The sequence below is a fragment of the Cupressus sempervirens genome, chromosome 3 (assembly GCF_028749045.1).
Source record: "Cupressus sempervirens isolate cs-2001-9-10 chromosome 3, ASM2874904v1, whole genome shotgun sequence".
NCBI classification, from domain to species: domain Eukaryota; kingdom Viridiplantae; phylum Streptophyta; class Pinopsida; order Cupressales; family Cupressaceae; genus Cupressus; species Cupressus sempervirens.
Window position 1 is genome coordinate 230,675,324 of NC_143120.1, and position 17,313 is coordinate 230,692,636.

Sequence of the window (17,313 nt, forward strand, 5' to 3'; positions counted from 1 at the left end):
GGGTTTTGTTGTTTTTTTCAACTGCAAACATCTTTTTTCTGCCTTTTTGACCTTTTTGGCCGCCGACTGTTATTCTGCTCGAAACCCTAGTTTTTGACTTCGGAAAAATTTTCTGAGCACATATTCTTGGTGGGTTTTTTGAAATCTCAAATGGGTCTTCATCAGATTTTTGTGGGTGCCTCGTTTTTTGTGCCTCGATTTTCGAGCCAGCGGATCCAGATTTCGACAACATTTTATTTCTGGGTTTTTCGAGCTCTTTTCTAGTTACTTCTCCAATTTTTCTGGGTCTTTCATTTTCTCACCTCGAAGTTTGTGCCATTTGAAATATTCACATATTATAAGCATCTGTATCAGCAGCATAAAAAGTTGGACTCAATTAAACAGCACGCCAATGCTGCCCAACACTCAGAGCAGAAAGAATCTATCTACCATGCCTTTATGGCCAGCATACCTGCAAATCATGTGAAATCTTCTGCTTGGTACATCGATTCTGGTGCCTCCCGACATTTCACTCATAGGCGTGATTGGTTTGTTGAATTCACTCCCTATTCTGACTCAGTAATCTTTGGAGGCGGTGAAGAATACAATATTGTCGGCAAGGGCAATGTTCAGATTCAGTCTAGAGGAAGAAAACTCATGTTTCTCAATGTATGTTATGTTCCTGGCATGAAACATAATCTTCTGTCTGTTAGTCAGATTATGAAGCACTCTCCTCAGTTGGATGTCGTTTTCAGTGGAAATAAGTGTTCGATTATTGATCGTGTTTCCCGCACTACCCTTGCTTTCGGTCTTGAGGATCATGGTATTTATAGGCTTGTAGATTCAGGCGATTCCCTTGAGCATGCCTTCATCGCCGAATCATCCGCTCTCAGCAGTCTCTGGCATCAGCGATACGGTCATCTGAACATTCAATATCTAGCACAACTTGCTCGAGATAATTTAGTCCATGGCCTACCTAATATTCAGACCCAGAACCATCGCGTTTGTGGAGCTTGCCAAGCAGGGAAGCAACATAGGACACCATTTAAGAATGGTGAATCATGGCGGGCATACAGAGTACTCCAGCTAGTCCATGCTGATGTATGTGGTCCTATGAATACTCCTTCTATTACTGGGAACAGGTATTTTTTACTCTTTGTGGATGATTTCAGTCGCAAAATGTGGGTATATTTCCTTAAGCAAAAATCAGATGCCTTTCTTGTATTTCAGCAGTTTAAAGCTCTAGTAGAAAAAGAGTCTAGTTCCTCCATCCGTACTCTTAGGACCGATAATGGGGGGGAATTCTGTTCTTCTGCTTTCTCTGCCTTCTGTACTACTCATGGCATTAGACGTCAGTTCACCACACCTTACACCCCTCAGCAAAATGGTGTTGTAGAGCGTCGAAACCGTACCATCACAGAAATGGCTAGGACTATGCTAGAACATAGAAATGTTCCCAGAAAATATTGGGCAAAAGCAGTATCCACAGCTGTCTACCTTCTTAACCGGTCACCCACCCTTGCAGTTAATCATAAGACTCCTGAGGAAGCCTGGTCTGGTCGCAAACCTAGGATCAACCATTTGAAAGTTTTTGGCTCTCTGGCATATGTATGGATTCCTGATGCCAAACGCACTAAGTTGGATTCCAAAAGCCAAAAACTTATGTTTACAGGATACAGTCACACACATAAGGCCTACAGACTGATTGATGTAAATACTGATCGTTTAATCTTCAATCGTGATGTTGTGTTTGATGAGGAATTTGGACCCATTCCGCTCTCTGACTCCCCACCACATTCCGAGATTCAGTCTTCAGCAATCTCTGACTTGGGTTCTTCTACTTTATATGAGTCATCTGATGCTACTGATACACCACCTCAGTCACTTCCAGATAATACAACTCCTGCTCCTGCTTCTCATCCAGCTATTCCTTCAGCATCTGATATTGGCTCCTCGACTCTTCGGCCAAAATGGTGGGCTCAAACGATTAGTGATCTTCGTCCTGATGAACTCATCGAGGGTAGAACCTCCAGAAATAAGAGCCTTCAGCACAACACAGTTAATATAGCTCTTATGGCCAACATCCACAATATCCCTGAGCCCCAGATATATGCAGAGGCCAAAGGAATTCCAGAATGGGAACAAGCAATGGATTCTGAGCTTCAGAGTCTTCAAAAGAACCACACTTGGGTTCTTTCAGATCTCCCTCCTGGGAAGAAACCCATTAGCTGTAAATGGGTCTATAAGGTCAAGTACCATGCAGATGGTACCTTGGACAAATACAAAGCTAGACTTGTTGCTCGAGGATTCACCCAGCGCGAAGGCATTGATTATGAGGAGACATTTGCACCGACAGACAAGATGAGCACTATTCGCATTCTTCTTGCAATTGCAGCTCAGTATGGTTGGAAAGTTCATCAGATGGATGTGAAGAGCGCCTTTCTCAATGGTGAATTACAGGAAGAAGTCTACATGACGCAGCCCCCAGGTTTTAAGGTTGCCGGTTCAGAACACAAAGTATGTAGACTCCAGAAGGCCCTCTATGGTCTTAAACAGGCCCCTAGGTCTTGGTACATAAAGATTGATCATTACTTGGTTGCTCAAGGATTTCAGCATAGTCCGTCAGAAAGTAATCTATATATTAAACACTCTGGTAATGATATTCTTTTTCTTGTTGTCTATGTGGATGATTTGATCATCACTGGAAATTCAGAACATTTGATTTCAGAAATCAAACAGGATCTATGCAGAACTTTTGATATGACAGATCTCGGATTGCTTCATTATTGTTTAGGTATTGAGGTTTGGCAGACTGACAATAGTATTTTTTTGTCTCAGTCCAAGTATGCCAAAAGTTTGCTTGATAGGTTTCGAATGCAGGATTGCAAATCTGCCTCCACTCCAATGGAGACTGGTCTGAAATTGTCCGCACAATCTGTTTCTCCTCCTGTAGATGAAACACTCTTCAGGCAGCTAGTAGGTAGTCTCATCTACCTTACTACTACTAGACCTGATCTCAGTTTTGCAGTCAGCTACATCTCACGGTTCATGACAAACCCCAAGACTGATCATTGGATTGCAGCGAAACGTGTGTTACGCTATGTACATGGTACTTTAGATTATGGTCTTCTTTACACAAGGAGTACTACTCCTCAGCTTAGTGGATTCACTGATTCCGATTGGGCCGGCTCAGTTGATGATAGGAAATCTACTTCTGGCTATGTGTTTAGTATCGGATCTGCAGCAGTTACTTGGACCAGTAAGAAGCAACAAGCACATGCACTCTCCTCTACAGAAGCAGAATATAGAGGAGCTGTCAAGGCAGCTTGTGAAGCAATTTGGCTCCGGCAGATGCTTGCAGATATGCATATTCCTCAAGCAGGTTCGACTTTTTTGTTTTCAGACAATTAGGGCGTACTCAAACTTGCCAAGAACCCAGTGTTTCATGAACGAACCAAGCACATAGAGCTTCATTGCCATTACATCCGACAATTAGTAGAAGATGGATCTATTCAGTTACGCTATGTTCCTACCTCAGAGCAATCAGCAGATATTTTCACTAAACCCCTTGGTCCTGACGAGTTTGTTAAATTCAGGGGATCTATTGGTGTAGTAAATAGATTTGAGCATTAAGGGGGGGTATTAAAATAACCTTCATGTTTCTTTTTAATGCTCACTATTATATCTTATTATATCTCTGTAAATATTAGAATGTTTCTAATATTTAGGTGTAGTCTAGAATAGAATGTTTCTATTCTATTCGACTCCCCTCTTTGTATATATAGATCAGTTTGATCTCTGATTAATTCATTCAAGTATTCCGCCATTTACATTTGTAACAGGTTTGCGTTTCAATGTCTTCTCGTAAATTGGGGGTGCCTTTTCCTTGTTAGATTGGAGCTCTATCTAGAGACATATTCCTTGTTTTGACAGAAAAAATATATATAAATTGGGATAGATCTATATTGTTTAGATAGGAGTTGTAGAGACTTTAGGTATCCTTTTCGCTTAGTCTTCTAGATTCTTAGGAATCACTTTTTAAAAACATTGGTTTGACATTCAATTATTAGTCCCTGCCTATTTATAGGCAGGGAACTAATGTTCTCGGTTGTCTGATCCCTATTAATTTTCAACAAACAGTTTGATTGAGTTCTAAAGTTCAGCACAACTTTATTTCTAAAATATTTTAGTAACACTAATTTCTTTTTTCCTATTGGCTATTTCTAATTTAGCCAGGGGTTTTATAATTTTCTACATGAAAAAAATAATAAAAAACTTCTCTGGAAGCTTCCTGTAGTTTCAACTTCAACTTCAATTTCTGGAAGTTTCACGAAGCTCTGTTAATGGAGACAGACTGGCGGTGGGTTATAATATGTTATTCCCATAAAATGGCAGGTCTGCAATAGCAGTCCATCAGATGCTCACAGCTTGTTGTCTTCTCATCTTCTGCACAACAATAACACAATGCAACAACCTCTCTATCATTCAATCCAGTATTTATAACAGTCTTCAAATTTGGAATTCTTAGAGTCCGCTCTGCTAGAAACTGCATGAAGAACAATTCCCTAATTTTTAATAATATCAATTAGTTGAAAATTTGTATCAATAATTAACAATCATATGAAAATCTGTAATTGTTTTAATGAGCTACTAACCTAAAATTGCAATTCATGAAATATATGCTCTGTATATGTAGCAACATGCCTTATCACCGTGTTGCTCAAGAAAATGACAGAGCAATAATTTAAAGAATGATTGCCTTCTTGTAAACTTCAGAAAGATTTTTGAGAGACAATATCCAGGGTACTACCAATCCTTCAATCAAGCAGTTCCCCAAGCGAGCAGGAGTGAAGCAAGCAGCCTCATTTATGAGGAATAAAACTCCACCCATGTATTTAAAAGAGAAAGTGCCAAATTGAGACCAAAGAATTTGCCAATGTATGGCAGCATAATTTTTTTTTCTTTTATTTATATCTTACAATGCAAGTTGGTATTTACCATACAGGGTAAAAGAATACTTAACGCATGTAGTATAGCAAGATATAACACAAAACAGATACTTTATTCATATATGCAATATGCACTTCAATGCTTACAATCTGATTATGCTCATTACAATGATTCTGATGATAATCCAAAGTCCCTTCCAGACGGTGTACATACATATACTTTCCCGAAGAGGTGACTCAACTGTCACGCGCCCATTCGGATACAATTCCACTCGTCAGCTACAATATAGAATTTACCGAAAAAATCATCCCCCCCAAAAAGTAAACTCGTCTCCGGATGACAATTACAAAATATCCAAGACCAATTAACAAAATAGAATACATTAACTGACTAACTATAACAAGATAGATATGTTTTCGTCACATCACATACACATTCCTCTCGTGCCCGCACCAAATTGGTCTCCACAACACATTGCATCTATAGCCTCTATTAACACAATATTGTCACCTTAGCCAATCTAACCTTGATAGCCACCTATGCCACCTTCTCTACTTCCAACGCCTGGGTACGCTAAGCCAAGTGTCACTCTACTACCTCCAACTGGATGATCAACTCCTCCTGAGCTCTCTATGCATCCACCATGACAACCTCATGTCCAACACCTACTCCAAGTGCCTCAAAGTGTATCACCCCTCTCGAAAGGCTTGCTCCAGTGCTCTCTCCACCTCTGGCACACAGACACTCCATGCCTGCAGCAACTCCAGGTCTCATCAACTGGTTACACTTCCCACAACTGATAATTGAACTGACTAGGGGTCTAGGAGGCATCGCCCCCAGCAACATACAACAAAGGAGCATTATGGCTTCCTAGCAAGTATCTAGTACTCTATAGTTTGATTTTACAGCTAGTTGCAAACGCAGAAGACAAGAAAATAAGAAGAGGCACTCCCTAGGCAAAGGAACCAAATAGAAAATACAAAGAACATGGACAACGAGAAAAACTTCTCTGACCTTTGAAACACAACAAAAACCCCACCATTACCCTCAAAAATTCTAGGAATGGTAGTTGAAAGAGAAGGAAAACATTAATTTAAAGCTGCAATTACGTCATTTATTTGTTGCTCAATAACTATATGTCAGGCAACATTATTATTTTATGCAACTTGTGAAAAAGACACCTTCCATTCTAATGGCAAAGGAAGCAAAATGCCAGATTACCATATATCTAGTCCATTACTATTATTATTATTTAATGAAAAGCCATTACTAATTTTCTATTTTAGCCTTTCTTAATCCTATAATATATCAATATCTACACTTGTACATTGCAATTTTTATTATTCTAAATAAATATTAAAAATCTAGAATAAGTATTTATTATATTTTATTTTAATCGGATATGTTTAAAAATCTAAAATAAGCATAATAAAAAAGAGTATTTATAGCTTTATTTATTACATTTTATTTTAATTAGATATGTTTTCATTGACAAATTTGTTTCTAGGATGTCTAAGGACTAACTTTATTGTTATAATATGATTAATATCTTGCAATAAATAAATATTATTAATATTATGATAATAAAATGATCATTATAATATAGTTTAAAATTGTGTCATTATAGAAAAAAATGGTCAAAAATGGGTTATAAACATCAAATCTATTTATTTATAATTTTTTCTTTACAAATATTCAAATTATCAAAAAATTGTTAATTTTCATTGCTACTAAATCTAATTGTGAGAATGCAATAGTGTTGCATCAATAAAATGAATAATATAGAATAAAATAACCTATGAAGATTGAAGGAGAAGGACCTAGGAAAAGTCACTGAGACCACTCAACCATCTATAGGTTCCTGGCTGAGGATTGGTTAAAAACCATTTGGACAAACCAATTAAAGCGGAAGGTGAGGACAGGGACAAGGATTTGCTTGAGAAGGACAGCCATGGGCTTCAAAAGGGCAGCTAGCCTTGTGCCTTTTTCTTTTTTGCTATGTTTATGATTATGCCTACGTCATTTAAGAGGAGTCGTAAAAGCAATTTTTGTAAGGGCTGCTATTTTATTTTACACTCTCTTATGTATAGTAGTTTAAAGACTGCTAGTACTATTAAGCTGGCTATGAACATATGTTGTTTTTTGAAGTTTAAAGTTGATATTGGTTAGTTGACTGGGAGATTACCTCCGGCTATTTATTCAGCCTTTTTGTACTTCAAGGTCAGCCCCCGTCCTGTTTAGTTGCTATCAATTACTTCAAAAACCTACGAAGATTGAATAAGCATGATTCAATCTATGATAACACAAATAAAACTAGATTGAAAAAATGATATTAAAAATGATATCAAATCTAATGCTAAAATTCGGAATAACATATATTTTCTCACTGGAAAAACTCAATCACTTTCAAGTCAATCTAATCATTTATCATCTTCTTATCAAAATAGGCAAGAACTCTTGCTCCCACGAAACTCTTGTTTATTGAACTATTTAAAATAAGTATTCTTTTAATAGGTTTTTTATAATTAGTAGTATATTAATTCCAGGAGAAAAAACTAAATTAGTTAAAATGTATGTTTTTTAAATATTTAAAATAACTTGGACCACATAAATTTATCAATTATGTTATTTCATTATTATTGTCAATATTTAGTTTTATATAATTTTTATGTAGATAAGATAAAATTATACATGAAGATGTTTTAGAATTATTAATTAAAATAAACTTATTTTATGTTGTAGTTTATATTGACAATATTTAGATTAGTTAATGTACTTCGGCATTCATGGATTTCACAAAGATGATTGGTGTCATCTCTATTCGACCCATATGGAAGTCTATGTCTTTATATAAGGCAGCAAAGATAAGTATTTTATGATTATATCTTTTGTTGTTATATCACTGAGAATAGTTTATACTTTTAGCATTATAGATTGATTTTATGATTTTAATACTAATCTCTCTTAGTTGACTCTTAGGATGCATCAAGAAGAAATGAGATGATGAGAGATTCATGAACAAGGGGACGGTGATTGCAGTAATGGGACTGAATTAATGATATACAGGAAATGATATTCAGAGGGAGACCTTTCAGCTTTAGAGGGAGGTTATGTGACAGAGGAAGATGTCCAATTCTTTGCAAACTTATGTGGTAGTGTAACAGGTAAAGCTCATTATTTGGTCAAACTGGAATCGACTATCTTATTGTGATGATCAAAGTTGTCCCTAATAAGAGGGAGTCTCTATTAAGAGAGGATCTCATCCTTCTTATGCATGTTATTAATGAGTTATTCTCTGTGAGAGAAGTTCAAGAGATTCATGAACATGGGGACGTTGCTTGCAGTCATGGAACTGAATTGATGATATACAGGAAATGATATTCAAAGAAAGATCTTTCAGCTTCAGAGGTAGGTTACATGACAGAGGGAGATTCTAATTCTTTGCAAGCTTATGCGGTAGTGTAACAGCTAAAGCTCACCGTTTGGCCAAATTGGAATCAGCTATCTTATTGTGATGATCAAAGTTGTCCCTACTAAGAGGGGTTCTCTGTTAAGAGAGAATCTCAGCCATTGTTATACAAGTTATTAATAAGTTATTATCTATGAGAAAAGTTTGAGGTGCAATCCTTTGTTAATGAGTTCTCTATGAAAGCGGTTCAAGGTGCAATCCCTTCTTAATGAGTTCTTCTCTGTGAGAGAAGTTCGAGGTGAAATCCCTTGTTCCACCCTCTGCAATGAGGCATGGTGGAAATGCATTCTTCTCAGGGAGAAGTCTAAGGTGGAAGCCCTCGTTCCACCCTCTACGAGTAGGTATGGTGGATCCACCCTCTACAATGAGGTATGGTGGATCCACCTCTATGATGAGGCATGGTGTATTCTTCTGAGGGAGAAGACTAAGTGAAAGCCCTGGTTCCACCCTTTGCGATGAGGCATGGTGGAAGTCATGTGTGTGACTCCGTGGCTTTAATTTTATGCTAATATGATGAATTATGTTATGCTGTGATAACATTATGAGAATCTATGTATGAGAATTCATCATCGACATATTTTGGTTGCAGCTATGTGTGTCTGCTATACTAAAGATCTCTCTCTTGCTAAGAGGGAGTGTCGAAGATTGTAGCTGTGATAGAGATTTTTACCTCTAATTTTGCTATATATTGAAATTGAGATAATACTTGTTTACAGTTGGAAAAGATATTTGTGATAATATTTGAGATAATATTATATTAAGAAACATGTGGCATATGAAAAGTCACACGTTTGGAAATATGAAAAGACTTGTTTTGGGATTAAAGAGACCTCTGATTGTGATGTGAAGAGTCTCTCAATTCTATATATGTATGATTTCTTTGTGTGTAGATAACAATTGTATCAAGATGAAAACATTGTGTACTTAAACTTATATTATCCATAAAGGAGATTTTTTTCTAGTGTGGTTAGGTTTTTCCCTTCAAGCTGAAGGGTTTTCCCAAGATAAATGTCTTGTATATCTAGTTTGTTCTTTATTATTGTGTATCGTTATTTTTGGGCAAAACATCAATAGCTTCTGTTATATATACATTATTGCACTTGTTACAATTATGTATATGCATATTAAAGTAAAAAAAATGATACAGGTTAGAAGCTTCATTCAATTCATTGTCCTATAGAAGGGGAGATATGCGCATCTGATGAGAGCAAGTAGCCGAGTGGTCTATTCAAATTCAACAGAAGGCTAATATGGAAGATATAATTATGTGCCCCTTAGCAGACCAATATGGTAGATATACTACCGTGCCCCTTAGGATGCCAAATGACAAATATGCATCCCTCCTTCATCGAGGCTGATATGGCAGATGTATTCCATGCCCTTATATGAGGCCAAATGGCACATGTACTTTTGCATCCCTAAAAATGATGGATAGGCTCAATGGGTTTCACAATGACCTCTTATGGGTTTCACAATGAGGATAACTCAATGATTAAAGCCTCAAGTGGGTCCTACATATTGCTATCGGATTATTAAAGATTTATAACTTGATTATATGTTTATCTTTGATACCTAATCTGATTGCATATTCTAAATCAAGAAACTAAGTTAAATTTGCATTTCCAAGCGCAATACCAAGCCTCATTAGGAATTTTACGGTAAATTAAGTAAAGTCCCAATAGAGGACATTACACTTTTGGAGGTTGGGTTTTTCCCTCGTAAGGGTTTTCCCAAGGTGTATTTTGTGTTATCTTGTGGTTTGTCTATTTGATCTTTGCATAATGGTGGTTTTGTAAGTTTGTACACATGTTTGTCTCTCATGGGTTCTTAGGTTCTATAGGAAATGGATTAAATGTAATTGGCTATGGTCATTATTTTCTAACATTTTATGGAAGGGGCTATAAAGTTTGTAAGGCTAGAAGAGCTCAAAAAGGAAAAGAATAAACAAGTTCTCCAGTTCTCATTTGTGCCTGTAGCTAACTTGTATTGGGAAGTCACTCCTGCTGGTACTACCCTAGGTTGAGTGCAGCTAAAGTGAGCTTTTCCTGGCTTTGGGGATAAAAGGATTTTACAAGACAAAGCAGCTTGGATACCAAATACAACTCGATATGTATGTTATGTGATGTTTTACAGAAACTTGATCTTGATATTATTTTTCAAGTGTCAAGTTTTTTGCAAGATTATACTGTGTAAATAGGTATTTTCCTCCAATTTGAATATAAATTGAGGGAAACGAATACTTTGTTACATCTTTTTAGCATTCTCGATCAATCTAGTGAGCAAAGAGCTACTTAAATCTAGATGTTTTTACAGTTAAATTTATTAGTCTAATTCCATCTTAGATGTGCAGGTATCCCATGTTCTTTTATTCTCAATATAATATTTGTCTTTTAAACTTGGAATATTATTTTGAATTTTGGCCCCATCTCATATATTTAAACTACAAAAGCTTTTATAAAACCCCAAGTGGACTTATGTATGCATGTATGTGTAAAACTTTTCTTGTTTAAGTGGCTAGCATGTTCTAACAAACCTTTATATTTTAAAAATTTGACAAGATTGTCATTTGAAGGGCAAAGTCAAAATAATTTTACTGTATACTTCTGAGATTAACTTTGAACTTTGTAAGAAAATTTTATGATAGAACCACCTAACAGAGCCTCTTTTAATATCCAACTGTCAACATGACATAGCTGGTAGGAAAATAAGAAACATTGAACATATGGAAGCACGTTATTACGAACTAAGCCCATGGAGGAGCATAACAGTGTGATAATAATCGTGAAGGAAACTGTGAATTTGATAGAATTATGACTTTATTTTCAAAACTAATTACACATGATCTTCCACAAACGAACGATATAAACAATTCAAAAAGAGTACCAATCCTTGAAAATAGATTAAAATACTTTCATTTAGTCAAACCATACAAATCTCATGTTCTGTGGTAAAGGTCTGAATCCTTTGAGTAATTGTGGCTTTCTCGTGAAAATCAAATTTATTAGATTGTCAACATCATTCATTTAGTTTTCTTGGATGTTATATGCTTAGTATTTTCATATTGTAGTCATGGGCAGATTCTAGGTTAAATCCTCAGCTGGTGCATGGAATTATATGTGAAGGTCCAGAATTCTTATATTGTTACCATTCCATCAAAAACTACAGAGGAATGACAGTGTAGAAGAAAAGTGATTTTAACAAATAGAGACCATGAGATCGATATGATAATTTGTTTATAAATATTCAGTCAGGTGTGGAACTAATAGAAAAACAGACTTGTACAAAGGAAAAAAACCTGAACTTACGTTCCTGGTACGAGAGCCTCTATCCATGGCTTTATGGATTGCGAAGGAGGATGAGTTGTAGTCAGCTCCTCCCCTGAATTGCTTATTTCCTTCCATCTAGCTGCTATCCATCCAGAATCCAGCTTCATCTTGATCTTTCTCTTGGCCTCTTTTACCTTCAACAAATATGAATGAGATTAAGAATGACAAAAATGCAACCTTTCACAAGACCAGCATTATTTAGTGTCTAAAGGTGATTTTTCTTTTTCTTTTCCATTTGGTATCAACTGGAATAAATCTCTCAAAAAGATCCCCCATCTAACAGGGATAAATTCAATGGAATGAATGAGATGAAGAATGACAAGAATGTAGCCTTCACAAGACCGTGATTATTTAGTAACTACAGGTGTTTTTCTTTTTCTTTTCCATTTGTTAACAATTGGCATAAATCCCAAAGGGTGAAGCTAGAAGGCTCTCTCTCACAAAGATCCCACTCCTTCCAGGATTCAGTTCCCACATTAAGACCAAATATGGAACAAAGTTCTGTACGAGCCCACCACAAATTTGGCGGATTAAGTACCACAAATACCCGTACCAACCCCAGCTCAATTTCCAACCTTAGACTGTTTGGTCTCCTAGATGTCATTAAAATTCATTAATTCATTCATTCATATAAATTCACAGAAAAGATATGACTCGTCCTCTAGGCACAAAGCCGGGCTTAAAAGATTTCACTAATCAGACATCCAATCTCTGTCACTGGCCCAATAGACCATACTATTTCAAAACACTTGGTGCTTACAATAAGTTAAAAGAATATCGAAGCAAAGAAGATCAGAAATGGGTAAAACGTTAAAATTGTATGAAGCTTAGAGTGCAATCCAGAATCTCTAAAAACGATAATGCGGCTTCGATTTAATGGTTACCTTGGTTTCCCGGAAATACCCGCAGAGATTGGGAATGATGCCCTCGGCACAAGTCACTTACTTGTCATGCCCTAGCCAATACGTCAAACCTCAAACCTTCATCGCTCTAAAATTGAGATCAAGAAGGATCCAACATCAATGCTATGAACTATATAGCTCTGCAACTCCGTAGATCCCAATAAAGAAGGGATAAGTCATCACGTGCCGTTCCAACGGATAGAAGTTTAGCATTTTCTTATTACATGTGGAATAAAACAGACGAGAAAATGACGTACGTTTGGATGTAACTTTTGTCCGCTTCTCTAATCTTATTAGTTCCTGCCATAGGCAGAAATACTTATCCATTCATGTCACTCCTAACATTATGGGCAGGAATATTTATGCATTCATGTCACTCCTGATATCTAATATGACATTAACAGTGACTAATCAAATCAAAGAATTTAAAATATTATATAAAATTTTAAGTGTTTATTTTATTACGTCGAGAGGTGTTCTTTACGCCGAGAGGTGTTCTATACAATGGCAGCACAAGAGTCTAGCACGGAAATATGTCAAGATTTTGTGTCAATAAAAAAGAAAAGACAGGAGTTACAAACTTCTAAATTAAATATTAAATTATTAAATCATAAAATAAAAATACTTTCGAAATAATAGTTGACCGAAATAATAAGATGTCAAATGGAGGCCGAAGTAATAAGCCCTAAAAAATAGGGCCCGAAAAAGTAGAACCCGAAAAAATAGAGCTCAAAAAATTAGGGCCCGAAAAAATAGGGGAAAACAATTTTAATATGATTTTTTTTTGTTAAATATAATATTGCATGCAGATTCATGCTTTTGTTTTGTGGGGAGTGTGGGAATTTGAAATAAATTTGTGGAATGTGAAGAGACGTCTGTTGGTGGAGATGAGGAGTCTCTCACAAGCTATAAAACAAAGGCTCCTCATTTCATTTTCATTTTATGTTTTTGCAGGAAGGAAGAGGTGGAGATTATTGGAGGATTAGATTGAAGTTTTTGAACAGGAATAGATTGAAGTTTTGGAGTAATTTTTTTGTTGGTGAGATTTCTATTTTCTATTTAGATTTAGATGTCAATGTAGATTTAGATTCAAATTAGTTATAATATTCTACTTTGATTTAGATTTTAATTTCAATTAGTTTCATTTAGATTTTTAGAATTATATTCAAAATTGTTTATGCTTACATTTAATAGTTTAGCCTTGCATGTTTGATTTAGATTTAGATTTGCATTCAAAATCTTTTGAGCTATGTATTTTATAATACTTTTCATTTGCATATTTTAAAAATGCATGTTTCAAAATAGTTTTAGATTTGCATGTTTCATATTAGTTTTAGATTTGCTTATTTCAAAATAGTTTTAGTTTGCATGTTTTAGATTTGAATGTTTTATAACAGTTTTACATTTGCATGTTTCAAAGTATAATTTTATCATTTATGTGGATGACAATGTCACCATATCAATACAATTTATATTTTATTAAAGTTAATGATTTATTTAAAGTACATGATTCATATATTTAGTATATATTTTATCATTATTAGATTTTAAAATATAGAAAATTTCTTCAAATAATAGCTAGCCAAAATCATATGAAGCCAAATAGATGCTGAAATAATAGGACCTAACAAAAGGGGCCAAAAATAGGACCTGAAAAAATAAGGCCAAAAAGGGCTGAAATAATTTCATTAAATTTTTAAATATAAAATATTTTATTTTTGTTAAATTTATTTTTGCATGCACATTCATGCTTATTTTTTGTGGGGAGTGGGGGAATTTGAAACAAATTCGTCGAATGTCAAAAGACATCTATTGGGGGATATGAGGAGTCTCTCATAGGTTATAAAACAAATGCTCCACATTTCATATTCATTTTATGTTTTTACAGGGAGGAAGAGGTGGATATTATTGGAGTGGATTACAATTTTTGAACAGGAGTAGATTAAAGTTTTGGAGTAATTTTTTGTATGTGAGATTTCTATTTTTAATTTAGTTTTGCATTTAGATTTAGATTTAGTTATGTATTTAGATTTAAATGTAGATTTAATTTCAAAATTAGTTATAGTTTAGGCTTGCATGGTTGATTTAGATTTAGCATTCAAATTGAATCAAAATCTATTTGGTTTAGATATTCTATAATACATTTCATTTGCACATTTTTAATGTACATGTTTCAATTTAGAATAATGTTTGCATGTTTCATATTAGTTTTAGATTTTCATATGTCAAAATGCTTTTGGTTTTTTTGTTTTAGATTTGTATGTTTCATAATAGTTTTATATTTGCATGTTTCAAAATATTTATGTTTTTCATGTTTCATAATTATTTTTTATCATTAATGTGGATGGCAAGGTCACCTTATCAATAAAATTTGTATTTTATTAAATTTAATGATTAATTTAAAATATAAAAATCACATACTTAGTTTATATTTTATCATTATTTAATTAGATTAATTATGTGTCTTATTTAAATATTTTTCACAATATATAATTATTTTTATTAATGTTTATGTTTGTAATGTTTGAAAAGTGGAAGACAATGCCACCATATTTCAAACATTACAATCTAACTATTTCATTTGAAATAGTTTTGATTTTTATTTATGTTATTTTAAAAATTATTCATTTGAAAGAATTTGTGTTAATTATGAATACTTTTTTATTTTGATAATTTCTATATGTTGATGTTTGTTGATAAGTTTGCAGGTTACTATTTGAGTTATGGATGCCTCGAACAAAGAATCAAACATTATTTGATACTAGCCCGACTACTTCAATAACCTCAAATGATTTTTTTGAGACCGAGTTTGACAAATGCCTACAAATAATTAAAGAGATGTGCACAACTATAATTAAAGTTGTGGAGAATGCAATATTTCCAATTGACTATGTTGAGGAAATAGAAGTAATGCATATGAAAGATGCATAAAAATTCATATGTGACACATCTACAAAAGTGGATGGGTTTCCATCAATGATGAAAGAAGTCTTTCATGATCATTGTTCAAACAAAGGTCACAAAAGAATCATAATCATTGAAGAATGTGACATGTATTTACGCCATTACAAAGATTTATATTTTTTTGTATATGGTTCATTCTTGTCTCCAATTTTAGAATTTTACTTCTAATTAGTTGTATTGGCAGTTTTGTTTCCCCATCGTTCTATGTAACTTTCACGAAGAAGAGAACAAGAAAAAATAAATTTATTATTGTACAAAATATTTATTTAATGGATGTGGCTACTAAATATGTTAATTAAGAAAGAAAATCATAAGTCTAAATAGATGTCCTTAATGATAAGTATTTTTATTGATTACAATTCTTAATCATTGCAATAAAAATTGCATTAGCATTATTAAAAATTCAACAATATATAATGTTCTCACATTAACATGGAGAAATAATTTCCATAAAATTGATTCTTATATAATATTTCACACTTTTTACATCATCTAAATAGTTGTGTTGGGACTTATAATTTCCCTTTCATGAATTTAAAGGTTTGAACTATTTGAGTCATTTGTATAACATATATCCTAAATTTGAACATAGTTGTACTCCAAATACTCCAACACTACACCTAAATCTCATACTTCCCTTAACCATGTCCCTTTTTTTAGTCTAACATTTAACCACTTACTAACCTTAACCATAACATTGAGTGTCATATAAATGAAATTGTAAACCTTGGATCCTAACTCTAACTCTTACTCTATATATGAATGTACTAAGCATTTAGTAAATTATATACCTTAACCTAACCCTATATGTACTAGAAACTAGAAATAATATTATATATATAAAGAGAGAGAGAGAGAGAGAGAGAGAGAGAGAGAGAGAGAGAGAGATTAGGGGGTGTATCTAGAGAGATAGAGAGAGATAGATTAGGGGGTGTATTGAGAGAGAGAGAGAGAGAGAGAGAGAGAGAGAGAGAGAGAGAGAAGGAGGTGTATCTAAAGAGTAGGGAGAGAGAGTGAGTGAGAGAGAGAGTAGGAGGTGTATCTAAAGAGCATGGAGGGAGAGAGAGATTAGGAGCTATATCTAGAGAGCAAGATGATAGAGATAAGAGGGTGTATCTAGAGATTACAGAGAGGGATTAGGGGGCGTATCTAGAGACTAGAGACAAAGAGAGATTAGAGGGTGTATTTAGACAGGGGAAGATATTACTAGGTGTAGTTAGAGAGTAGGGAGAAAGAGAGGGAGGAAGGGAGAGAGAGAGATAGAGAGAGAGAGAGAGAGAGAGAGAGAGAGAGAGAGGATGGGAGAGGTAGGGATTACATTATTAAAAAGATTAATAACTTGTATCACAATAGCACTAATCATGGGCACTATAATAGAACTAACCCACTTAAAAATTTAACCTGACTATTACCCTAACACTAAGATAAACTGTAATAATAGCACTAACATCAACTATAATATGATTAATAACCTACAAATAACCTTAATTGCAATAATAACACAAATCCTAACTCTAACTCTAATTCTAATTCTAACTCTAACTCTGACTCTAACTCTAACCCTAACCCTAACACTAACCCTAACCCTGACTCTAACTCTAACTCTAATTCTACCCTTGACCCTAACCTTAACTCTTTATAACCCTAACTCTATACCTAATTCTAACCCTAACCCTAAGCCTTACTATAACCCTAATCCTAACTGTTATTCTAACTCTAACGC

The 17,313-nt window shown here is 34.5% G+C and overlaps 1 protein-coding gene across 3 annotated transcripts in view; it reads right to left on the bottom strand.

Annotated features, from left to right (window-relative positions):
• LOC149565686 (glycoside hydrolase family 2 protein) overlaps positions 1 to 12,959 on the bottom strand; it is a 258,916-nt gene extending 245,957 nt beyond the window's left edge. Inside the window, exons 1-2 of one of the 3 annotated variants that reach the window (XM_089819181.1) lie at positions 12,609 to 12,959; positions 11,704 to 11,858 (exon numbers count right to left, since the gene is read on the bottom strand). In XM_089819181.1, the coding sequence (XP_089675307.1) occupies positions 11,704 to 11,831 (128 nt within the window). In that variant the 5' untranslated portion in view covers positions 11,832 to 11,858; positions 12,609 to 12,959. Of the gene's footprint in view, positions 1 to 11,703; positions 11,862 to 12,608 lie in introns of all 3 variants that reach the window. The other 2 variants (XM_089819183.1, XM_089819182.1) reach the window with 2 other exon arrangements.
• Between the last annotated feature and the right edge of the window lie 4,354 nt (positions 12,960 to 17,313).